This window comes from Nyctereutes procyonoides, unplaced genomic scaffold (assembly GCF_905146905.1).
Source record: "Nyctereutes procyonoides isolate TBG_1078 unplaced genomic scaffold, NYPRO_anot_genome, whole genome shotgun sequence".
Lineage (NCBI taxonomy): Eukaryota > Metazoa > Chordata > Mammalia > Carnivora > Canidae > Nyctereutes > Nyctereutes procyonoides.
The window spans coordinates 58,501,366-58,528,233 of NW_026575051.1; the positions used below are offsets into that span (position 1 = coordinate 58,501,366).

General features: G+C 38.9%; 1 protein-coding gene across 1 annotated transcript in view; it reads right to left on the reverse strand.

Moving 5' to 3' along the window:
* Positions 1-657: 657 nt before the first annotated feature.
* SIM1 (SIM bHLH transcription factor 1) overlaps positions 658-26,868 on the reverse strand; it is a 66,719-nt gene continuing 40,508 nt past the window's right edge. The window contains exons 10-11 of the mRNA XM_055330445.1: positions 3,580-3,982; positions 658-1,519 (exon numbers count right to left, since the gene is read on the reverse strand). Coding sequence (XP_055186420.1) covers positions 789-1,519; positions 3,580-3,982 — 1,134 coding nt within the window. The 3' untranslated portion in view covers positions 658-788. The remainder of the gene's footprint in view (positions 1,520-3,579; positions 3,983-26,868) is intronic.

The window sequence follows — 26,868 nt, forward strand, 5'->3', positions numbered from 1 at the left end:
CTTTCCGTCTTTACTAAACTATTTCCAATCGGGCACACCAGGTTTTTGATGTGTGTCCCAACATCTCGGTGATTTTACTTAGAAAACCCTTCCTGCTATGTCAGTGTGATCCTGTTCCTTGTCTAACTCAGAAGTAAGGTGAAAAATCACCACTTCCTGATTGCTTATAATGGATACCAGGTGGAAACTCATTCTTGTACCATATCCAGAACCATTTCCCTAATTTATGCCTGAACCAAATGAGCTGGCTGGTTGAAACCACAACGAAGAAACCAGTACAAGATGTATCTCTCTCTTTCTTAGCTATTTTAGGAATGGAAATTTCTTTAATAAGCTTAATGTGCTAGGGTTAAGAAAACTTACCCATTTGGGCTGTATTTAGCATATATAGTCTACATTTCTGCATATAAAGTTTACACAGCAGTTTGTGGATAGTGGTCTGTGTGTATGAGGTTTACTGGGTCATCACAATGCAATGCTGTCTTCCACCAGTCCTTTCATGTGGTATATATGCTCACTTAATCTACAAGAGTACTTTCCGATTCAAAATTTATCTATTCTGGTTCCCATATAATTAAAGGGGCAATTTATGTATTCACTTTAGCTCCATTATCTGTGTGTAACCCTGAATGCTAGTGCTCTTTGATTTTGCAGGAACACATGTCAAATATCCAGTAACTTAAATCATCCTCTCTAACCATCTGTGGCATAGTAAATGCTGGTAATGGGGCATTAAACTATAAATATGTTTCAGAGATCCTTAAAGAACAAAATATTTTAGAAAAACATCAGCTTCCATTGGTTATTATAACAGATGTTCCCTTGTGTCCTTGTGCCGGGTCTGGCTGCATCCTTAGATGGGACGTTACATCAAAGTGTGAGCCATTACAGCCCAAGGAATAGTTTCTAATGGTTTCACTGTCATATAAGTGCTCCAGGGCATATCCAGTTAATGTGTACGCATGCTTATCAAAATACTGCCGGTGAGAACCAAAGCAGTTTGGAGAGACGGCAGGATGGTCTCCTGCTGTCTGATGTGGAGACATATCCGCATGTAGATAGTCTTTAGCTAGGATCAAACTGGATTTTGAAATGCGATCCGAATTGGGGCTACTTATTCGAGACAGTGCAGTGGGACTGTTGTCATAGTCATTTTCGTGGGGGCTCAGCATCTTTCCCTCTCTCTGCTGGATGTGGTCACATGGTGAAGTGTTGGCAAGAGCAGAGCTGTGACAGACTTCGCCTGCTGGTGGGGGCTGTTGGTAGTTTGCAAAACAGAGGGAGTGTTTTTTCCCAGCTCCATTAATGGAAGCCAGTTGGTCCGGGGGGGCTTTCCTTAGCTGCAGTCTGTTCTCTTCTTCTTTAATCATTTGCTGGGTGGCTCTTATCAGAGTTTCAATTTTGCTAGGTTCGTGTGGGCTACTTTGATACTGCTCAGGGCGATACCGGTCACCTGATTCGCTGGCAGACCCAGGGTCTGGAGAACTGACCACACTATCTTCATCCCAGTGACCTCGCCCTAGAAATCAGAAAAAGTAAAAAGTAAGTGGTCTCAAAATTCACCCCCCAAAATGTCAGTGTATTTCTCTTTCCTCTTAAAAAAAACTTTTATTTTTTCATTTTCAATATGGGCACGAATTTTTGAAACAGACACAGGCTCACATGACAAGGCGTCAATGTATTGTGCTGGCAGTCATGGTTCTCAGTGACTTTTAGGTGCGGATGAAATTTACCACAAGCTTTTTAGAAGGTTTGTGGGTTGTGGATGCCAGTTAGCAAAATTGCAGTGTGTTTATACCTCTCCATGTATGCATATCATTGGCCCTGTCTGAATGTAAATAATAAAAGAAAAATGCATAGCATCTGGTTGATGATATTTTCTAGAGAAATGGCATGTTAAACTGATGCTTAGAAAATGCTTTCCACTGGGTTTGAGGAAGACAATAATAAAGACTGGACTACTTTCCCAATTCCAAATAAATCATCTAAAATGTTAAAATTATTAAATGTATCATAAAGAGTTACAATAAAGCTCTAATGTTAGTTTTAAAACTATCTGAGGGTTAAATATACATATACATACATTTATGTATACATATAAATATACACATATATTTATCTTATTCCAATCAAAAATATAAATATTGTCTCCTCAAATCTAGAGATATAAATCTCAGTTTCACATATGCTCACATGGTAACTTTGGTATCTTAGATTATTTCTGAAGTAAGGTAAAGAATAAATAAATATTTAAAATATTAATAACAATCTGTTCTGAACCAAGGAGAGAGACCTAATGCAGAGGAACAATGCATCTGAAATATACTCCATAAACTACATTATTCTTAAAGCAGTGTGAAGTCCATATAAAAAGGGAAAAGAAAAGTAGGAAGGGACATATGAAAGCTGTAAACTGCTTAATGCAGAAGAGAAGCCCTGGATCACACTATTCATTGCTTTCCTTTTCCTTTTTCTTCTTATTTTATTTCTATTATTTTCTTCCAGCCCTTGCAGGTTAAGCCAGGATTTTCACTTCACTCCATTCTTTGGCAAGCAATTGCCCTTTGCCCTGGGTTTCCATTACCAGCCTACCATACTAGAGAAACTTGAAACAAAGGCAGAAAAATAAAAAGCAAAAACAGAAACAAATTAAAATCCTTCGTGGAAGGCAGTCAGTGCCTGGGTGGTATTTGACAGAAAGACTCTGGGTGAGTACAGCATTGCCCAGCACATTTTCCATCCTCAAGACCCAGCAAGAAGAGAAATATCACCTCATTAGATCAATCTTTATGTCACTGACTTTTAATGCAATAGGGAGGGGGTCAGAGAGCTGCCTGGCCCCAAGCTTAGAATGGACAGAATGGGCTCTCCTTCACCACTTGGCTTTGAAATGAACAAAGAAGGACGTTACTGACACTAACGGCTTCAACCGCAGTGCCCATTTCTATGTGGTCGTAAGACTGCATAATAATCCCAGGGTAAAGTTTCCATGAGTTCTAGACATCACCCCATCTTTTACTCACAGAAGACATTGTGGGTTGTCCTAATAACGGTGGAAGGGGCTGGTGACCAATATTGAATGCTCAGAGGGCCAGGAGGGTTAAAACACCTGTGAAGTGAGTGACAGGCCATAAGGCAAAGCCTGGCCTCCCCAACAGGTCAGTGGGGCCCTCATTGAGAAGCATTGCTAAAGGAGCCCCAAAACTACAGAGGTCCACTTTTGAAGCACCAGAATACAGAAGAAAATAATACATAAGACCTTTAAACACATACATCTTACAAGTTCAAGAGACTTACTCCACAGTTGACTTTAATTTCTATACTTTTTATGATGTTTGCAACGGGAATAATTTTTACTCACCTATAAAATATAAATGCATTTGGCAACCATTAAGCAAAATCAATACTCTTAAAAAGAGTGGGTTTGGTTTATAAAATCCGACTGGTGTTGAGTTTCTGATTTGTAAATTCAAAGGAGAAAACCACTAGGTCAGTCCCTTCTGTGTCAAACCTAGAATATTAGAAACTTGCCCAGGGGCCCAATGTCACCAGCTCAGAAGTCATTTCAACTGCTCTTACCGTGGATCCTGTGGACTGAAGCGATGTGAGGCATGCTGTTTTCATAGGCTTCTCTGCTTTCTGGGGAAGACTTGGTCAGGGGCAAGGCTGCCCGAGAGCCCCACCAGGGCTCCCTTCCGGACTGTGGCGTTCCCAGGAAGTACCTGCCTGCCTCACACCGGCCTCCCTCGCAGGCCTGGGTGTGGAAATGCCTCTCCTCCACCAGCCTGGAATGGTCCAGTGCAAAGCCATAGCAGAGGGAGCTGCGATCAGAGAACTGTCTGTAGGCACATGATGCATCATGCTGAGAGCCCGGCCTCTCCGAGGGGTCCAGGAGCTGTGGAGAGGCTGTGTCGGTCAGGGGACTTCCACCCCACTGGCTGTCATGATCAGATTCAGATCTTTCCGTGTGAAATCCTGAATACTGAAACCAAGAGAGTGAAAAAAGTACATTTCAAAAAATATATATATAGCCTTTTTATTCTGCTAAGAACTACGAAGGTCCTATTGGGCTTAAGGCAACAAAATAAACTCTACAATCTCTAGCACCACGCGGGGCACCCCTGACTTGGAATCACTTAATCAGTCATGGTGCCTCAAAAGAAAATCCTATTAGCTGCTGAAAGGAGGTAAAAATAATGAAGGAACTAAATACCAGGCACTGTGGGAAGTGTTTCACGTGAGTGACCTCACCTAGTTCTTTAGTAACCCATTGCATGAATAGAGAAATAAGACCCAAGAGAGAAAATTATTTGCTCAAGGCCACAGGTTAGCCGGTGGCAGAGTCAAGATTCAAACCCAAGTCCTCCATCACCACCCACATGGTATTGCCAAAGGGAAGGACCAAGAATGGATCCTATGTTTTATTTCAATTTGCTGTTCAGATTTTTTTCTTATTTAAAAAAAAAAGACAAAACAAAAATAAGGTTTAAGGCCCCAAGGGCTGGCTGCACCTTCACTCTTCACACTGGACCGTTAACTCTCTGAGGGCCAGGCTGGCTACCTGATAGGATAGTTAACAAAGGCTTAGCTAATTCAATCACAATATAACTTTTCAAAAGACTTGCCCGTGTTGGCTGAACCTATTCACTAAGATATGTTCCTGGCTTCCTAAAGTAAGACTTCAGGTATGCATAGGATCATAGGACAAAACAGCTGCAGGCAATCCCTGTGCCTTGCTGGAATCACGCTACTCACCTGTTGCCAGGGTTATTTGATCTGGTGTTGAAAGAAAATGTAAAAGGTTTTGACAGACCTCCCTAGGAGGTATGCTCAGGTCGAAGTTCCTCACGAGCCACTCAAATTAGTAATATAATTTCAACTGGTTTTTGGTTACCTAGGCCAAACACAAGTCTAGGTACCATACAGAGATTACCCACCTTGCTAATAATAAATGCCATTTATTGAGAACTTAACAGTATGTCTGACAGTTGCTAAGAATTGTACACATATTATACCATTGAATCCTCATAGCTACCCAGACAGTAACATAAGTCCATTTTACAGATGGGGAAAGTGCATCACTGAGAGTTTTAATAAGATGGAATGGCCACCTCACAGTCTATCTGGTCTCAAAGCCTACGCTCCAACCATGATTTTACACATGAGAGAAATCATTGTCAAGGAAGAGAGGAGAGAAAAAAGGATCGATCCAGTGTTAGAGACATTTCCAGAAAAGCTTCAGGTACCAAAATACAGTCTCTGGAATCAAAATATGAGTCCATTACATTTTCTTTCTTACCCCAGGAGAAAAGGGGATGGATGTGTGGTGCTGTGGGAGACCCAGGAGAAATGCAGGCAGCTCTGCCTGGGGGCTCTTGGAACCAGAGAGATGAGATACAGAGGTTCCTCTGGGGGAACTCCAAAGTATGCTAATAACATAGCATGTTCAGGAAAGAGTTCTACACAAATTTCGAGATCTTTCTGTTACCATATCTAATTATCACTTTAGTTATTTTGTGAATGTATATATGGATTACCAGTATATTCCATCAAGAAAAAAATAGTAAATGTAACTTCTTGCCCTGCAGAACTGTAAGACGAGCACAATGAGGCATCCCGAGGGCCACGTCCCCTACATCACACCTCCACGTGCTATCAGCCCTTTCATCCCATGAACACCAGCCTCTCACTTTATATGATGTCACCTTCACTTTTGCCAAGTAAGCATAGGCACCCCTTCTCCTAATCGAGGGAGAATCAGAGTGCTATACATTTGCCCTTTGGTAACACCATTTGTGCACTTGCCTAGGAAAATTTTAGACCACTGGTGCTCTTCCACGCTAGGAATTGCCCAGACTCTGCTTGTTTTGATAAAAGTATAAACCAGGCCTATTTCTGAAGCACTCTAGTCAAGACTTTTGAGCCTTGTTGAGAGGGGAAAAAGCTTTCCCTGAGTGTATATGGGAAAGTGCTATTGGCGCAGCAGAGAAGAACATTATGTCCTTCGCTCACAAAGAAAATTCAACACAAAGCAACCCTGACATACATGAGGTACACATTTCAAGAGCACCCAAAGAAGAATTTGATGGATAAGCCTCTTGTCAATAGTCAGGAAGCGATGACAGCAAGTACACTGCCTTTGAAGCAGGCGGAAGTTGGGTGGTTGAGTTAGACCAAGATCTGACACGGCTTTAGAGGTACAGAGGAAAAGCCTAGGTGCAAACCTTGTTTTTCAAGGCTTGTAAACTTGCACCTGTGTGTACCATCAACCACACTCACCCCTTTAAAAATGAATATGAGATGTAAACTCTGTTGAGAATACTACAGACCCATGAATTGATCTGAAAAATTTCAGATGTTCATCAGCTCTTAAGGAAAGAGAGAGCAGAAAGGAAGGTGGGCAAAATGTGCCACACAATCAGTGAAAGTTGCGTAGGAAGGCTCCTGGCCTTCCTCAAACCTACCTTTGCTGCCTACTACACAATCTTGGCCAACTGGTTTAATTTCTTTTGTCCCAAAATGAGAAGGCTCATGATGACTCTTAACTTACCAAAGGCCAAACCACAATGGGGACCATGTGACAGAAGAGGAAATAGGGATAGGGAGCCAAGAGAACCTGGTTCTAGGTGCACCCCTGCTTGTAACTCTTAGGGTAAACTTAGACAAATTACTTTACTTTTCTTAGCCTTACCTGTATAATGATATATTGGATTAGATTAGGTGCTCTCTAACTTGTCTTTCACCTTTAAAATAATATATGATACAAACATTATTTGATATCCTTTCTAGTGTTGAAACATGAGATTCTTATGCCTGCCTTTCTATTTCACTTATTTAAAAGAAATAAATTATTTAGAACTATAATCCAAGTCCAAGAATTTTTATTGTCATGGTTATAAAAAGAAAGTTGTTATGTAAGTTTTATTTTACTATTATGTAAATTTTACCCCCAAGTGTCCCCTTATGGCACAAGTTTTATAGGAACTGCATGATGCCTTTTGGTCAATAAATTATTATATTCTAGAGGCTTCTGGCAGGATAATGGCAGCCATTTGAATCCGTACCTCTTCACATATCCTTCCTAGCCCCAGAACAAAGAGCACAAATCGAATCACCCATAACCCATGCTATCGGCATTACTTGGAAGCCGAGAGTATGCTAAACTTCAGTTTATAAAAAATAAAAATAAAAAGTCAAACAGCAACCACTATGAACCTTTGGGTCCAGAGAGTAGGGTAAGGGCAGATGTAAGAGACTCTGAGAGAGAGACAGAGACAGAGAGGAGAGAAAGAGAAGTTTGAGAGAGAGAGAGAGAAAGGAGAGAGAGAGAAGTTTAGGACACAGGCAAAACAGACAAAATTGTCCACAGAAAGAAAAAGTACACCGCAAATAAGTGCCAAAATGAGAACAGAAGTCAGTATCTGATAGTTCATGGCACTAGCCCCAGGAAAAGGGCTCAAAATCAAGCAAAATCTAAGGTAGCAGCCTGGGACAAGTGTCATTTTCATAAGAGACGAATGTAAATTGAGAATGGGTTGTGTCCATAAAAGAGATAGCAGTGAAAAGAAAGGAGGAAAAGGGGAAATTAAGGATCCAGAAGACAGGAAAGAAAAACAAAAGACAGAAATTCCTTCTTTCTACTGCCTCTCTACCATCATCATCATCCATGTACACAACTGTATTTCACAAAATTGACAAGACATGGTGCTCTTAAAATAATAACCCAACCCTTGAAGTGTTAAGGAGTAGGGGAAAAAAACTAAATTCACTATAAAACTCCTGTAGGGGGAAAAAAAAAACTATGAAATGGAAATACAATCATCTCAGCTGTTAGAAATTCTCGTCAAATAACCAACTATGTCACAAAGGAAAGTTGTAAGACAATATACCAAACTGAAATAAGTACCTTTGACGAGCAGACACGACACACTTGAGTGCACACACTCAGAATCAGAAATCTTAAAACTAAGAAATGGACCCCAAAACCCCATCCAACAACAACAAAACGGGGAAAAAATGCAGGGAAACTGACCAAATTCAAAGAAATTGAATAAACGAAGAATTAGCTACAAGTTGTGAAAAGGGTACAGATTTGAATGAAAACTTAATGAGGGAAATTGAGGATGAGCTGGAAAACACGTAAGGAAACAAAAATTGGATACAGAAAATTAAAAGGTCAAAGTGGTTGAAAGAAGATAGAAAAGGTTAAAGATATGCAAAGTGTATATGTAGAAGGCAAAGGAACTAGAATTGTTATAACAATTTGAAAAATGAGAAAAAAGTGAGAGAGAGAATCTGTCTGCCCAACTTCAACACTTACCATATAACTAGAATAATCATAACTGTGTGGTATAAGTAGAAAAATATATTTACAGATCAATAAAACAGAATACAGAACCCATAAAGAAACCCATATAAATATGCCCAGCTGATTTTTTACAAAGGTGCAAAAGCAATTCAGTAAAGGAAAGACAGACTTCTCAACAAATGGTTGCCAGAATAATTGGACATCTACAGGCAAAAATAAAATGAACTTCAACCCACGTCTCATAACTTATATAAAAATGAACTCAGGTGATTTCTCCATGAATCTCTTCTGAGAAAGAAATCTAGAGGACAAAGTGAAAGAAGAAGAAATGGCCAGTTCTCAGGGACTGCTGACATTCAGGGATGTGGCCATAGAATTCTCTCAGGAGGAGTGGGGATGCCTGAACCACACTCAGCGGGAACTGTACAGGGATGTGATGTTAGAGAACTACGGACACCTCCTCTTCTTGGGTCTTGTTGTATGGAAGCCAGATCTGGTCATCTTTTTGGAACAAGAGAAGGAGCTCTGGGATGTGAAGAGAAAGGAGACCGTAGACTTCCACCCAGGAATGTGAACAGAAGTGTATTTGGGGTGATCCCAGGAAGCTCAAGGAAGGTGTTAAGAGAAGGGACCCGGAAGACAAGGAAGGCAAGATAGACTCTGTTAGAGTCCGATTCATTTATGAATAAAGAAAATGTGTGTTGTAAAAAAAAAATAACTCAAATGAATCAGACTTATATATAAAATAGAAATATATAAAAGACAAAATGTAAATATAAAATTGTAAAACTTAGAAAATGACAAAAAAGAGAAAATCTTTAAAATCTGGGGCTGGGCAAAGACTTTTCAGACTTGGTACCAAAAATATAATGCATTAAAAAGTTTTGATAAATTGGACTTGATCAAAATTGAAAACTTTTGTTTGGAGAGCTTGTTTGGAGGTTCTAGCAGGGGAGCGCAGCTACTCGTATACCCTTGACGGTAGAACGGTCCTCCTCTATCGGGGATGGTCGTCCTCTTCGACCGAGCGCCAGCTTCGGGAGGGACGCACATGGAGAGGTGAGGGAGGAAGGGGACACCCGCCTAGCCAGCCAGATCAGCCGAATCAACCCTGGCGATCAATGGGGTGACAGATGTCGCAGCCAGATCGCCCTCACATCCGAAAATTTTTGTTTTGTAAAAAAAAATCCTGTTAAAAGGATGAAAAGACAAGCTGTGGACTAGAAGAAAACATTTCAAAACTATGCATACCAGAAAAGGACAAGAATCTAGAATATATAAAGAATTCCCAAAACTCAATAATTAAAAAAAAAATAGGCAAAAGACACGAAGAGACATTTCACCAAATAGATATACAGATGACAATCACATGAAAAGTTGTTCAACATCATTAACAATTAAGGGATGCAAATTAAAACCATAATTAAATATCACTACCTATTAGACTGGACTAAAATTAAAAATAGTGAAAACAACAAACGCTGACAAAGATGCAACAAAACTGGATCACCCAAAAATTGCTGGTGGGAATGTTAAATGATACAGCTGCTCTGGAAAACAGTCTGACAGTTTAACAACAACAACAAGAACAAAAACCTTAAACATACAACTGCCATATGCAATCCTGGACATTTTTCCAGACAAATGAAAATTATAGTCATATAAAAACCTATACATATATGTCTAGAACAGTACTTTTTTTCCACTTTCTGGTCCTCTTTTTTTTAAAGATTTATTTACTTATTTGAGAAAGAGAAGAAGCACGAGCAGGAGAGGCAGAAGGAGAGGGAGAGAGAGAGAATCTTAGGCAGATTTGGAGCTGAGCTCAGGGGCTTGATCTCAGGATGCTGAGATCATGACCTGAGCTGAAACCGAGAGTTGGATGCTTAATGGACTGAGCCTCCAAGGCAACCCTATGGTCCTCTTATTGTGTTCTTTCTTTCTTTTTTTTTAAATTTTTATTTATTTATGACAGTCACAGAGAGAGAGAGAGAGGCAGAGACACAGGCAGAGGGAGAAGCAGGCTCCATGCACCGGGAGCCTGACGTGGGATTCGATCCCGGGTCTCCAGGATCGCGCCCCGGGCCAAAGACAGGCACCAAACCACTGCGCCACCCAGGGATCCCGTGTTCTTTCTTTTTAAAGTTATTTTTACTCTGGTAAAATGCACATAAAATTTCCAGTGTTACCCATTTTTAAGCCTACATTTCAGTGACAGTGAGCATGCTCTCACTCCTGTGCAACCATCAGCACCATCCATCTCCAGAACTCTGTCCTACAAAACTGAAACTCTATAGCCATCAAACAATAACTCCCTATTCTGCCCCCCTTCTAGCCCCTGGAAGAGGGACTAGAAGGAAAAACAAATGAATCCCAGGAACCCCCAAACTGGCCTATCGTTGGGTATTCCCAGAACCTGGCCACCTCACAGATCTTTCTGACGCATATCTAATCACACCACTTTCTTACTTCAAATCATTCTTCACTTATGTCTATCTGCCTATGCATCAAATAACACCTCAATATCACCTACATACAGAAAAACTACAGGAGATGCAAGGAAAAATAGGAAACTAAGAAACCACTCTTTCAGTGTAAGACAAATAAAGTAGTTCTTTTTTAAAAGACCACAGAAGACAAAAAAAAAAAAATCAGTTAAATTTTAGGGCTATCAATCAAACTTTACACACTGATAATACAGAATAAACCTTCATGTATATGATTAATCATCAAAATTGATCAAATAGTAGGTCACAAAGGGAGCCTCAGGTAATTTCACAAAGTATAAATATTATAAATAACACTGACAATGATGAATAAAAAATAGAAATCAAAACAATTTTTGACTATAAAAAATAGAAATTCAAAACTATTTTTTATAAAGCTCTTTCACCCAAATCCCCCCACTACCAAACCATTAAACAACTCTTGGGGAAAATGGGAAAATACAAACATAAACTATAGATTTTTCTAGGGAAAAGATAGTGAAGATATTATGTCTGGATTTACAGGATACAAAGCTTTAAACACCTAACTTAATAACAATGAGAGAATAAAAGTAAGTTCAATTCTCAATTCAAAAGCTAGAAAGAGAAAAGAAACCAAAAGAAAGCAAAATGAAAAATAACCAAAAGATATAAACTGGTTATTCACAAAAAAAGCAAAAACTCCTAAACATATGAAAAAATAGTTAACCTCTTAATAAAATAAATGCAAATTAAAACAGCACTGAGATACTATTTCTTATCTGTCAGACTAGCAAAACTTCAGAATCTTGACCGTACACTGGCAGAGTGTGGGGAAGCAGCTGCTCCCACATATTGCTGGTGGGAATGCAAGTGGATACAATTGTTCCCCTACCAAGGAGGGCAATTTGGCAATTCTTAACAAAAATTGCAATTTCCAAGGCGCCTGGGTGGCTCAGTTATTTGAGTGACTAACTCTTGATTCTGGCTCAGGTCATGATCTCAGGGTCCTTGTATTGAGCCCTGTGGGGGGCTCCTCACTCAGTGTGGAGTCTGCTTGAGAATTCTCTCTCTCTCCACTCCTCCCCACACTCTCTCTCTAAAATAAATAAATCTTAAAAAAAATTTTTTTAAACTGCAATTTCCCACTTCTAAAGAATCATTAGACCAAGCAATATACCTTGAAGTATTAAGACTTAGGTAAAGAGGCATCATATATGGAACCTACTATGAAATGATTCAGAAAAAATAATAATGAGGAAAATGGAGAGGAAAAGAGAGAATCAAAATGATAAAGCAAATATAGCAAAATGTTAAGTACTGGTGAACCTAGGTTTCATATGTAGGAATAATTTCCTATCCTTGCAGTGTTTTTTTATGTATGAAATCATTTCAAAACATTTTAAAACTTAAAAATCCCATATAGTACACTGATTATCTTATTTATAGAATAATTAGAGACAAAGCTATTAAATGAAAATTTTTTTTCTGAAGAAATGGAAACTTGCCCCAAAAAGTTGTAACTTAATTATATAGATATTTTTGTTTTTCATTACTGGTGATTAATATTTTGTGCATAAAAATGTAATTTTAAGTTGTCAACTAGGGATTCCACTAGAAACGACATTGGACTCAGATATGGGAGGACCCTAGTCTACTATCACGTGGCTATGCAGTAGTAAACCTATGTACTACTGCATGACTTGTACAAAAGACCACTTTCATTGGGTCTTGGTTTTCCCATCTCCAGAACAGGAACAGACTATCTACATTGTGGGATTGGAATGAGGAGCAAATAAACAACACATAGCAAAGCACTCTTAAAAATGCCAACATGTTACAGATACATATGTATTCTGTAAATGTCCTTAATTAATAACTTTCACTTGGGTAAACAAGAATGGTTATCCTACCACCATCTTGTAAAAATTGTTTTCTCCATAGACTATATTATCTAGAGGACATATTTTTCAGTCCCACTCAACAGGTATGTAAAAGATTAAAAAAAACATATGTTAGAGAATAAAGAAATCAGGCCACTGGCCAATCACCTAAATACTACGTGTATTCCTTCCAAATACTAGTATTACTTCCAAATATTCTGATTTTCAAAGCTGAAATGAACTATGGTACCACCGGTTCTTATTGCTTAAGCTTTGATTCAAAGCTCAAAGATGTGTTTTAAGGGTGGAGAGATAATGGGAATCATGTTGGACTGGAATACATGCAAGCCCTGTAGACGATTTCTCTAACAATTTTTGGCATCCATACTATTTTCTAGTAAAACAAAATAATGTTTTAGGAGCTATAGAATATCTGCCAGTCTTGAAAAGGTAAGGGCACTTTTTCCTATATATAATGCTAAGAAACTGAATGATTTAATTCCTATTTTATTTTTTTTTAAGATTTTATTTATTTATTCATGAGAGACACAGAGAGAGAGGCAGAGACACAGGCAGAGGGAGAAGCAGCCTCCATACAGGAAGCCTGACATGGGACTTGATCCCGGGTCTCCAGGATCATGCCCTGGGCTGAAGGCAGCGCTAAACCGCTGAGCCACCAGAGCCGCCCATAATTCCCTATTTTATTTAATTAGGTTAATCAAAGACAGTTCACTGAAAATTAATTTTGGGTTAATTTTGCTGAAACCTCTGTTTTTCTTTCTTAGAAAATGTTTTGTCATTCTGAATACTCTGCACCTTAACTTATCCCTATTTCTTATTTAAAATTTAATTTTCAAAACAGACATTCATATTGGCAAACTAAAAAATAAGTCATATGAAAGATGCCCTTGTTCTCATAAGATATAAAACTAAATGCCACCCACCAAAGGTGGGCTAAAGCTGGCAGGCAAAGAGCTTGGATGACTGCCAGAAATGGATGTCAAATGACATCCACACCTCCCAGCTCCCCTTCTTGGGATTCAGTTCACAAAAGGATCTTCCCTTCCAGAACAGACTGATATCTCATCTGGTTAAAGGTCTAAGCCATCAGCTGGCACTTAATATGCATCCAATGGGAACTCTGCAATAATTCATCCTGTGATACATTCTAATATTTATTGAGTGCCTACTATTTGCAGAGTAGTATGCCTGGTGATATGAGAAATGCAGCCCCACCTTCACACTAGTGACCAGAACATAAACAGTGCACAGAACATAACTTTCATACAAGTTAGAAAATGGCATAGGCCCTGATTAGGGAGAAAAGCAATATAGTTTAGGAGTTCAAAGAAGGGAGGCATTTCTCTCTCTTAACACTGTAGTTGCTTGGGAAGGTAAATAGGAGTTTATGACTGATCAAGAGGCAGTGGACTGTATGGTTGGCATATGCTAACTAATATCCATAATAACAATAGCTACCATTACCAAATACTTGCTATGTGCTAGTCACTCTGCTGAGATCCCACGGACATTATCCTATTAAAGGCTAGCATCTTAAAAGTATTATTAATCCCTTTACAGATGCAGCAAATGAAGCTCAAAAAACAAAAAAATTGCCCAAGGCCACATGATTGTGACATTTAAGAGGAGGGATTCAATTCTAGAGAGCCCTTGCTCCTTCCCATTCTCCAGACTCTTCTAGAGACATGGTGTATTTAGATACTGAGACAACAGTGTCCCACCCTCTACACAATAATGGTGCCGGGTCCCCAGGCGTGTCTTCACAAAGGAGACTTTCTCTAAACACTATGCTACAGACCCTTGGGTGATGTCCTCTCATCACAGAAATGTTTTTCCACCACAATCCCACCCACAGATAGTCTTCCTTCAATACCAGTCATGAGGTTCCTTCCAGACAGGTGCTCTGCATTCATCTGGATGTGCCAGCAACCATCCAACTCAAGGAAAAATGCCAGATGTTCCAACAATAGATGTTACAGCTATCTATTTTTATTCTGGCAACTCATTGAGGTTTTTATCACTTCTAGCTGTAAAATATATAGAGAGACCCTCTTATGGTAAAGTCCTGTTTTCCATGAAAAACTTTCACTCTATCAGGCATGAGCAGCTTTCCTCTTGATTTGTGTCTGAACCATGAGAAAAAACATCACAGATGCAGACTGCATTGTACTAAGAACATATGCATGCTTTTAAATCACTTTTATCTTACTTTTTACTAATGTAACCCTGAAACATAAAATATGTTCTTTTTTTCATTCACTGTTATGGGAAGAACAGATGGTAAAAGGGTTAGATTAAAGTAATACAGCATGTCCATTAAAATAACCCCCACTGCTGGGGATGCTTCCCTCAAACAGGAGTTGTGTTTACTATAAAGAACGGCTTTGGCTTAACACAAATTGGAGATTGCCAGGGGTTTTCTCAAGGATAAACAGAAGGGTAAGAGAAAAACTAACATCAAAATCAAATGCATTTTAAAACAACAATTATGCAGGTTATTTTGCTAATCTGAGAAGCTGAGTGAAAACACGTGCCTGTGATAATGTACAGAACAGCAGTGAAATAATAGAGGCCGTTTCTAACTTGAAAAATTGTACTACCTAGAAGTCATAACTAACTGAAACTGCAAAGAGGATATCAAGTAGACATTATTTTCTACATTCCTGCACTCCTACTAGTCGTAGGTAGAAATTTCTTGCTCCACTTATTTCTAAGTTACTGTCTTATTAATCAACAGCAAGAATTATTCTGTGTAGACTACACATTAAGAAAGGCTAAGTATAACATTAACTTGTACACAGCAGCAAAATATTTAGCACTGGAAAAGAAAATCCTTATGAATTTTTTTATGCAATCCAGTTTAATTTAAAGTTAAGCTCTAGGGTGTCCCGGGTGGCTCAGCGGTTTAAGCGACGCCTTCAGCCCAGGGCCTGATCCTGGAGACCCAGGATCGAATCCCACATCAGGTTCCCTGCATGGAGCCTGCTTCTCCTTCTGCCTGTGTCTCTGCCTCTCTCTCTCTCTCTCTCTCTGTCTCTCATAAATTATTTATTCTCGTGAATAAATAAATAAATAAATAAATCTTTAAAAAAAAACATTAAGCTCTAAAATAAACTTCCTCAAGAAAAATTAGAGAACACATTTTAAAAGAAAAAAAAAATCAAGTGAGTCACATCCCAGAGTCAAGGATGGTTTTACTAGAACTGAGCAATAAAGATTTCCATTTATACCATAAATAACTAGAAAGCAAATACAGACTCAAAATTCAGACTCAAATTTAGCAATTTTAAATATTTTGGCCATTTCTTCCTTCATTTGGAAAATGGTATTGTCAGTTTCTCATACTCACTGTTTAAAAATATGTTCACAGGATTTTCTCTCATTATTTTTGTGATTTGCTCCACTTATAACTATAATTTATTGTAACATTGCTTTTAAATTTAATCCACATTTTAGTTATTTTTAGCTCAAAGAATATTCTGGTGAGGAATCTTTCACACCTGTGAGTTCCCTGATACATTTCATGAAGTAGAAACATGGGAAGTTTTTCAATGTGCCTCATGTACGGTTTGGAACGTCATAGGCGTTCTCTTAATCCACCCCCCACAGTTACAGAAATGTTCCTGGGGTCTGGTTCACTCATTTTTCTCACAGAGAAGTAACCATAGTTGACATCTCATTAGCTGTCAGGGTGATGTGCAGCTGGAAGGGAACCAGCACTCCGGACCTGAGGCCAGATTTCCTACAATGTAATTCTATAAGGAATCATAGTCCTATAGGGCTCCATATGGAGAGAGCTGTTCCCAAACCACCAAATCCACAATCCACATCCTTTTGTAAATCCAAAGGTAAAGTCCTAAAGGCTTGCAGGCATTTTCATTACACTGAAGATTTTAAACAGGTAATAAACATATTTCAAGAAGCATTTAATCAAGCCTTTTATGTCATGGCATATGCAGCTGCAAATGATCAAGAATATCCCAACTTGCATAGATAATACAGAAATAGCTCTAGCTCACTGGGTAAATCCTGGGTTTCTAGGACCAGTAATATTAGTTTTAATGGTGATGTTCTCCCAAGATAGGCTTCAGGCATGAGCCAGAACCACTTCCATTCTTTCACCAATGCTCCATTTCACTCCCTGATTTTTCACATGGAAGTGGCAGATTAGATAGACATGAATTAGATGTATAGGTGGTGCCACCTGTTCCAACCTCTTCTTGCAGCATTGTTGGGTCTTCTACTGGTTTATTCTGGGTCTGGACAAAGGTCTGGCTGCCCAGGCTACTCTCGACAGTGTCCTAGAACTGGGCCAACAGACTGGCAGCTAGAGTACCTGCTTTCTGCCTGCTGGAAGAGATGATCTATCAGATTTGCAATTTTATGAAAAGAAATTGAAGCTCAAAGGCCCTCTACCAAGTTAAGCAGTTTTCAGTGTGATATCTGTAAAAGGAAAAATGGTTCTATCTTTTCTTCTGCTAAGCCAAACACATTAAAATAATGAGAAAAATTAAAATAGCACAAACTATTAAACAATATAAATCGGAACCTTGGCCTTCCAGAAAATCAGAGCAATTCAATGTAGAATAATATGCTAACAGATTTCCTAACAATTGTGAAAGAAGGAAGAGTTAAACCTAGATTTCTTAAAGATATCCAAATCTAACTTTCTTAACTTTAGAAGGCTCCCATTATGGGTGGGTCAGATCCCACCATAAACTGTCAAATAAGGCATTGCTGTCTTTAATTTCACTATTTAGTTTTAACATATTTTTATTTATAGTTTTTGTTAAAATAAATTCCCCTGGATACATTTTGATGGTAGATGCAGCCATTCCCCTCTTCTCTGTTCAGCTGAGGAGCAGAATTGCAAATTCCAGCTATCATTTCCATTAAGCCTAAAGCAGAGGCTTTCCACTTGATTTAGCAGCACTGCTTCACTTGCTGCCTTTTTTTTTTTTTAAGAATTTATTTATTTACTTGACAGAGAGAGCACAATCATGGGGAGAAGGAAAGGGAGAAGCAGACTTCCCGCTGATCAGGGAGCCTGACTCAGGGCTCCAATCCCAAGACCCTGGAATCATGACCTGAGTTTAAGGTAGACACTTAACTGACTGAGCCACCCGGGCATGCCAATTTTTTTTTTGACACTAACTCTTCCCTAGATTCACACCATCTTATGTTTTGACGCAGATGTGTAACATGAATTATGCCTTATAACCAGGAATCTGTGGGGATGAGAGGTAGTCTGCAGTTGTGCTTTTGTGGGTAGGTGGGGATTTGAGAAGCTCTGCAGACAAGTGGACTCTAGCTAGAGTGGAGAGCTGTTGTAGGGGCTGCTGGAGCAGATGGGGGTAAAGCAGGCAGGGGCGGACATGTAACCTGGATCACATTTGGAGATTGGATCTCATACTATAACCAACAAGGAGCCTCTGTAGAGTTTTTAAAAAGATTTTTTTATTTATTTGAGAGAGAGCTCATGTGCAAGAGAGAGTGCAAGCAGTGGGGATGGACAGAGGAAGCCGAAGAAGCAGACTGCCTGTTGAACAGGGAGCCTGATGTGGGGCTCCACCCAGGGACTCCAGGATCATGATCTGAGCTGAAGGCAGATGCTTAACCAGCTAAGTCACCCAGGTGCCTATGTAGGTTTTTGAGGAAGGCCAGGGGCAGAGGGTAATAAGGCAAGTATATGCCGAAAATGATTTACTCTGGCAGGAATGATCAGAGACTGAAAAAATAATGATACACATGAAGTAGTCTAAATGTGATGTCCTATTCCAGAGAGGCTGGAACCAGAAAAAGACAGTAGGAATACAGTAGAAGAAGAGCCAAGGATCAAGAAATATCATGAAACATGACCCTCACAAGGCCCCTTATGTGAAGACCAAAAACCAAACCAAACCAGCAAGCAAAAAAACCAGTGTTTTAAGAGAATTTATCCTTTCTTATAGAAGAAATCTATCCCACATAGAGCATAATATTACTAAAGGTATAATACAAAAAGTGCATATGAATTATTAAAAGAAGAATAAGAGAGTGATCTGGAAAGTATCTACTGATCATGGGAGGTGAGCCCTTGAACTAGGGCTGGATCTGGAAACAAAGACAGGTCTCTGAGATGGGAGACATGTCAAATGGCATTTCATGCACAGACTCTCAGATGTCAGTGCAATTATTTTGTATTCAACACACACACACACACACACACACCCATCAGTTGTCACATCTCTCCATTGTTGCATCAAAGATGAGGTGGGGACATGGAGAATAGAAAGCCCGCTTGATAGGTGGATGGTTCTCCGCCCCTAGAGTGAGAGCCAGAAGAATGCTTATTCAAAGTTTTACTCTTGCAACTCATCTAATTTACTCTTCCACATCTAAATCCTCCTCAGCACCTAGATATCTGATCTGTGCTGCAGGATTTTGCACCTATGAAACCATCCCCAAGCTGTTTTGCATGTGTTTTACATAGGTTATAAATTCCTTAGTACCAGAATGTTACCCTCCTTGGAGTTTTTATATCTCTATGGGCAACCAACAAGGTATTCTTACACTTTTTAATGTAATCATTCATTCATTCATTCCATTAACATTTAGTGAGTAAATATGTGGAAGATATCATACTAGATGCTGGGGTGAGGTTGATGCAGAGATAGACATGGTTACTACTTTCAAGGAGATTATAATCCAAGAGAGGAGACACAACATATATAGAAGGTAGATGATTCTAAATAGAGAACCAAAGGAGAAATATAATCCAGTTATTCATGAAAGATGTAGCATTCAATCTAGGCCTTGGAAGATAGGTAGAATTTTGAAAAACAGGGCCAATGCAGGCAGAAATAAACGGACATGCACAAGTATGGAGGCAGGGAAGGACAAGGGATTCAACAAATAGTGAGCAGAGTGATCCGGCTGCATCACGGGGCTCTGGTAATTTAGGACCCAATTATGGGTGACCTTGAGTTACAGCCAGAACCATGGCAGGTCTCCAAGCACTGACATGATTGATGGTCTCTTCAGGTCAATCTGGAGAAGCAGGGAAGACTGTAAAGGAAAATGTCCCAAAGTAGGGGGGAAAATGAAGATACCATTGTAATCTTCTAGAGTGAGAGAACTTCTAGGACACAGGTAATGGGAGAAGGGTAAATGGTGAGAAGCTAGAAGAGCACAGTTGGGAGATCAAGCATGGGTCCGGTCCTTGAGGGAGCAGCCATGAGCTCAAGATCTTTATTGACTGGCATCCCATGGCCCCACTGCTGACCTTGCAAACAGGGATAAGTTTGCACCTGCTGATAACTCCCCATGACACATAAGGTCTCTAGGCCTCAAAGCCATTAGTTCTCTCACTGTCCATTGCTGGAAGGGCTTACCAACCCCACCCACTGCACACACTACCATAGCTACCACCACGTGCTTTTATCACATACATACTACACTGCATTTAAATTATCTTTTTACATTTTTAATAATATTTTTTAAATTTTCAATGTAAAATTCTTTACTTAAATTCAGTGTAGTTAACATAGACTGTATTATTAATTTCAGGAGTAGAATTTAGTGATTTATCAGTTGTGTATAACACCCAGTGCTCATTCCATCACTTGCCCTCCTTAATGCCCATCACCCAGTTACCCCATACTCCCACCCACCTCCCTCTAGAAACTCTGTTTGTTTGCTAGAGTTCAGCATCTCTTATGGTTTATTGCCCTCTCTATTTCATCTTATTTTATTTTTCCTTCCCTTCCCCTGTATTCATCTGTTTTGCTTCATATATATATATATATATATATATATATATATATATATATATGAAGCCCTCTGGGGCAAAGACTATATCCCCAGAACTTAATGTATCTCATCACTGCCTTATTTCTTTCTCTACCTACCCTATCACCTTCATGGGCTCAGCCATCCATTAATCTTGGACACCACTGTGCTCCTGCCTCAACCATGTGCCAAGAGAATAAAAAGGCAGAAGCTATGGCTTTGGGTCCCACAACTGACCACACCTTACAATTCCTCTCTAAAATGTTGCCTTGTCTCCCCAACAAGACCATGCATATGGCTCCTTAAAGACCCACCCTGAGTATTTTAGTGTACCTAATAGTTATTTAACTAAATATAAGAGTTAGTAAAAACCAAAGAATAAATCCATAACAGAGGTCTCATCTTACTGAGAAGAATTTCTTTTAAAATAATACTCAGAGTTTCATTTATGAAAGTGGCTTTAAAAGATCATAAAGGACTACTCTATTAATCTCCTGGTATTTCTGTAGGAGAGGGAGACTGATCTCAAGTTTTTGGTGGGTTTTTTTTTAAGATTTTAAAAATTTATTTATTCATGAGAGACATACAGAGAGAGGCAGAGACACAGGCAGAGGGAGAAGCAGGCTCCCTGCAGGGATCCCGATGTGGAACTCCATCCTGGGACTCCAGGATCACACCCTGAGCCAAAGACAGATGCTCAATGGGTAGGCCACCCCGGCATCCCTAATCTCAAATTTATACATGGCTAGAAAATATTAAAAAGCCTATACAGTATAAAAATTTCTGAAAAGATCACATTTATTTGAAAGATGCATTAAAAACTTTTCTTGTGGTTAATGGTCAAGGATTACACATTTTCATGCTACATATAAAGCATGAAACGAGGGGATGTCTGTCCTGAAGTCATAGAAGTACTATACTTGAGAAATCCTTGGTCCTTCTTTTCTCTGGAACTTGAAAAGTTAGACTCTTAGCATAGCAGTCACTGGTGTATTTTTGAAGCCGCAAAGAACTTTTGTAGAAACAGAGTTTTACCTTCACCAAAACAAAGCCAGATTGCTGGCAGTGAAAATTAAGAGGGTTCTGTGGGGTTATTTAAGGTAACAGATGTGGAGAAAAACCTGCAAGTCTTACAGTGTATCTGTAGCAAGTGATTAAATACTCTCAGATTTCAGAAGCACACATAGTCTTATGCATGCACTGTTATTACAGAATTATATAGTGTATTGGTTATTACTGACTAGGGAAAAAGCAAGAGGAGGGCAGGATGATGCAATAAAACAAGAGGACATGCACTGTCTATAATAAACATAAGAGCCAGAAACATGTCATAATGAGAAGTTTAAAAGGAAACTGGAATCAGGAGGTGGAATGAGGGGAGGGGTATGGAATTGGAAGGCAATTTATTCCTAATTGACGGGATTAAAACATGGTGAGATAACGTCCAATTGCCATTAGAGTAGCCATGAATCATTCCATAAAAGCAGGTGAAAAATATTGTAGCAATCGCTAATAGATAAGGTCTGAAAAATAAATTCTACAAGCTCCACATTTCTAACTCAACTGAACTCTAAAAACAAGTTGCTATTTTCATGACTACAAGCCCAATTATGATAAAAGACATCTGTCATAATGTATCCCCAGGCCTTAATAGTCTTGCCGTTATACAGAAAAGCACAGTAGCCCTGTCCAGAGTCTTTGGAAATCAACTATAATAGTGCCTATGACAATTTTTCCAAAACCATTCAAAAACAATTCTGTTTTGACCTTTCTTGTCCTGAGTAATACATAGAGGGACAAAGGTGATCGAGTCATTCATTAAGTGACTATAATATAATCAAGTCTAAAAATCATTCCTAAGAGCATCTCATATGAAAAGGGGACCTGAAGGTTCATCTATCACTGCAAACTGGGTGTGACAGCAAATTACAATTTGTGCATGTCTCACATGTTCAAAGAAGGGTGCCTAAATAATTCCAAAAAGCAGTGTTACTATTTGCCGTTCATCAGACACCTTTGAGAAATTTCTAGATAAACCCAACATAAAATAGGGCAAAGAGCTCAATAAATAACATTGATAGAATCATTAAATCACCATTTACATAACTAATAAGAGGAGCAAGACAGTAGTGAGCTTGCTTTGTTCTGGAAACTGTCTCTTGAAAATTCAAATGAGAATTTGCATTCTAAACACTTGGAAACATGAAAATAACAGAAAAGATTTTCTTTTTGCTTTTGAGAAAAGGGGCAGAGGTATTTAAAATTAAATGCAGAAGGTTGCTCACTTAGGAACTAAAATGTGTTTATTATAGATCTATTAACCTACAAAGGAAAATACAGTACAAGTTTGTCATTAACTACAAAAAAATAAGCTTTAAATATAATTTCAAAATAAATCCTTACTGATCAAAATATCTCTATAAGGAAATAGAGGTGCAAGCAGCCAAGGATTTGAAGAATTTCGTCCATTCTTCCTGGATAAGGCCTCTTCCTTCCCTAGACAACTTTAGTTCAGACCTTCACAGATGCACTACTATTCAAATGAGGACTCTCTCTTGCTTCCACCCCCTTACTGCTCTCATTTTCTGTTTAGAAACCTTTACTGGTTCTCCACAAAACAAACTCTGAATTCCTTGGCCTGGCAGATATTTGACATCAATTGATTATTTGCAACGTATCACCCCTAGTCCCCATCCACAGGGATAAAATCTCCCCCACTTCACTCCAGTCCCAATCACAACACATCTCTGCATTTCTTCATAATCTTGGTCTTCCTGAAGTGTCCTCTCCTTTGCCTTATTCCTCTCTGGTTGAATCCTACTCTCAAAGCCAGCTCAGGCATAATGCCAGCCATCCAGGCTACAGTCCCTGCAGCTGACACCAAAGCCTGTTGTATACACCACCTCTTTCCTATATACTAATGATTCTAATGTGTAAATTATCATTTCAGCTGTACTTTAAAATTTTAGGACATTTCTTATACCACTTCTTTCTATTCTAGTACATTTCCCAATTCCTACTCATATTCACCATGATGGCCAGCAAAGCATCTTTCCAATGCAGGTGCTCAGCTAGCCTCTACTGAGTCAAAGACACATAATAGCAATGATGCATGAAAGTTAAAGATTAGTATCCCTTCATAATATAAGGACAATTTGAAACAAATAGACTTTTGAGTAGCTAATTTTTTTTTTCTTTAACATTTCTGAGGATTTGGAATCCAAGATGATGCTACCAAGTTGCTTTCTTCCAGAAGATACAGTGATGAGCTTGCCCTGGATTTCATGCTTTACCAACGTGCCCCCAGAGGACCTTTCGCTCATTCCATGGCAATTCACTACAAATGGCTATTTCCTCATCTGTCTGTGGTAGTGGCTCCTTGAATGCAAAGGCAGTGTGTTCCATTTCTGGTATCTACATATTTGTAGCCCATATAGTAGGAACTCAGTCAATGATCAACCTAGCACCGTGACTGTCTAAAGTAAACACAATTAAAGAATAACCTTTACTAGGCACATAAATGTTAAGTAAACTTAATTCATGACTGTGTGAATCCAAATGAGACATATGGCCAAAATTCTAAGGATTTACATATGTGTGGGTATTAACCACAAAAATGAACACACAAACATCAAGAGAAATCCTATATGGACATGTGTGTGTCCATGTACATGATTTTTATACATCCTAGAATATTTCTAGAAGAAAGCACAACTTTAGAGAAGGAAAAGAAGGGAATTAAGGTGTTTTCTTCCTACTTTCTGCTCTTCTGTATTATTAATTTTTTCTGGTGCAAAAGGTGTTTTTATTATAGCACCGGGATCCACGGGCAAAAGGGCTGCACTGGATTTGTGGGGAGCAATTAATTATATACTTTAGTATTGAAGGAGATAAAAAGAGAAGTTTCCCAAAGGACTTTCATATGCTAAAGAAGATGCACGGGATCCTGGAGGCCTTACTATTGTCAAGCTAACGTTGTTTTTCCCTCTAGCAAACAATTGGGAGTTAACATTAAATTAACAGTAAGACAGTTGGCAGTTTCCTAGAGGAATGTCTACTCTGCCTGCCTCAAGTCTTTGTCAATAGGGAGCAATTTTGAGGAAATTTAATTTTATCTACATTTCTCTCTGGCCTTAGTTTTCCACTTCATTCCCCTCCCCATTACTCTTTAAGGTTTAGACTCAAGTCTTCAAGGTTTTTGAGGGTAGAAGGTCTTAACTTCTTTTTAAGATTTTATTTATTTATTCATGAGAGACACAGAGAAAGAGACCCCCTGCCCCCACTCATGCTCTCTCTCTCTCTCTCTCTCTCTCTCACACACACACACACACACACACACACACTCACTTTCTCTCAAATAAATAAATAAAATATTTAAGAAAAATAAAATAAACTAGGGAACATGTTTAATTTTCAAATTAACTCCTCATCCTTAGTATATGACCACATGCACAAAACACAGTCTAATGGCACTTATAACATTTATTAAAAAATGTCTAGGGGTACTGGGTGGCTCAGTCAGTTAAATGTCCAACTTCTGATTTCAGTTCCGGTCATGATCTCAGGATCATGAGCTCGAGCCCCACATTGGGCTCTGTGCGGGCTGTGGAGCCTGCTTAGGATTATCTTTCTCTCTCTCTACCCTCCCCCTACTCATGGCTGCTTGTGCTGGAATACTCTCTCAAATATATAAATAGATACATCTTTTAAAAAATGAGTAGTTTACCATTAGAGTAAACTAATGGAAATTTTAGATGTTAGAGCTGTGCACGAAAGAAAACAGAATTAGTGAGTTTTTAAGTCCACTGGGGAGATATTTTGTGGTTTAATTTCTGTATAATAACAGATAAATTCCTTCTTAACATAGTATTTTCTAATTTAAGTTCTCCTTTCATCTATGTGTTCAACACTCCTGTATATTTAAGGATAAAATTACCCAAAGGCGTAATCGATCCTTCCAAGTAACAAAAAAAGACAATAAAACTTTTTTCCCCAAGGTACAAGACTGTAATAAGAAAAGCTTCTCAGATGTTCAACAAAAAGAAGCAACTCCTCCACAGTGGACTTTAAAATATACTTTTCAGGGACAGCCAGGGTGGCTCAGTGGTTTAGCGCTGCCTTCAGCCCAGGGCCTGATCCTGGAGACTGGGGATCCGGGCTCCCTGCATGGACCCTGCTTCTCCCTCTGCCTGGGTCTCTGTGTGTGTGTGTGTGTGTGTGTGTGTGTGTGTGTGTGTCTCATTAATAAATAAATACAATCTAAAAAACAAAGTATATATATATATATATATATATATATATATTAGATGTTAGAGCTGTGCACGAAAGAAAACAGAATTAGTGAGTTTTTAAGTCCACTGGGGAGATATTTTGTGGTTTAATTTCTGTAAAAGTATGTATATATATATATATATATATATATATATATACATACTTTTAATGTAAGTCCTCACCACAGAGGGTGGTACTGAGCACTGTCTAGGTATCCCATACCAACTCCCTCCCTTTTGTCAAAGTAAAGAGATCTGGCATTCTGTGGGAGATTTTAAACTGTCTGACATAAGTCTCATGATCTTGATCTTTATATACCAAGCTGCTAAAATAGTCTAGCAAATAGCTTCTTAGTAAGCATTAGTTCAACGAATGACATTTTCTCAAACAGTATATACATTTGTAGAAATCAACAGAATAATATAGCTCTGACAAATAAGGAAATAACAGTTTCTGTAACCACTAGATGGCCATTTTTACTTTAAAAAATATATTTAAAACCTAAATGATAAGGGGGCACTTGGGTGGCTCAGCAGTTGAGCATCTGCCTTCAGCTCAGGGCATGATCCCAGGGTGCGGGGATGGAGTCCCGCATTGGGCTCCCTGCATGGAACCTGCTTCTCCCTCTGCCTGTGTCTCTGCCTCTCTCTGTGTGTCTCTCATGAATAAATAAATAAAATCTCTAAAAATAAATAAATAATAAAACATAAAACCTAAATAATAAAGACACTTTGACAAAATAGCTCCAAATCCAGTTTGGCTTTACATAAACCAAAGAATCATCTCTGGAGTTACTCTAGTGACGTGGCACCATAAGGAAAAGGATAGAGGAGAGATGGTCAGTTTCCTAGGAGAATCCCCAGTTGTGTCCTATTTTTTTCAGGCCAGGAGAAAGTTGTGCTACACCCTGGCACAGTCTAGCTACTGTATCTCAGTAACTGATCAGAAAAATAATTTTTCCTTCCAAGAATACAGACTTATCTTTGTGCCCTGCAGCACTTCTGGAATACCTCCTCTGGGTCTCATCAGCTCACCACCTTGTAAAGATGAGAAGAGAGTTGCTTTTCCTACCATTCCTCCCATCTGGTAGATTCTATTTCCCACCTTCCCCAGATAGTTCTGCAGTGCACCAATCTCATGGTGAAATTCA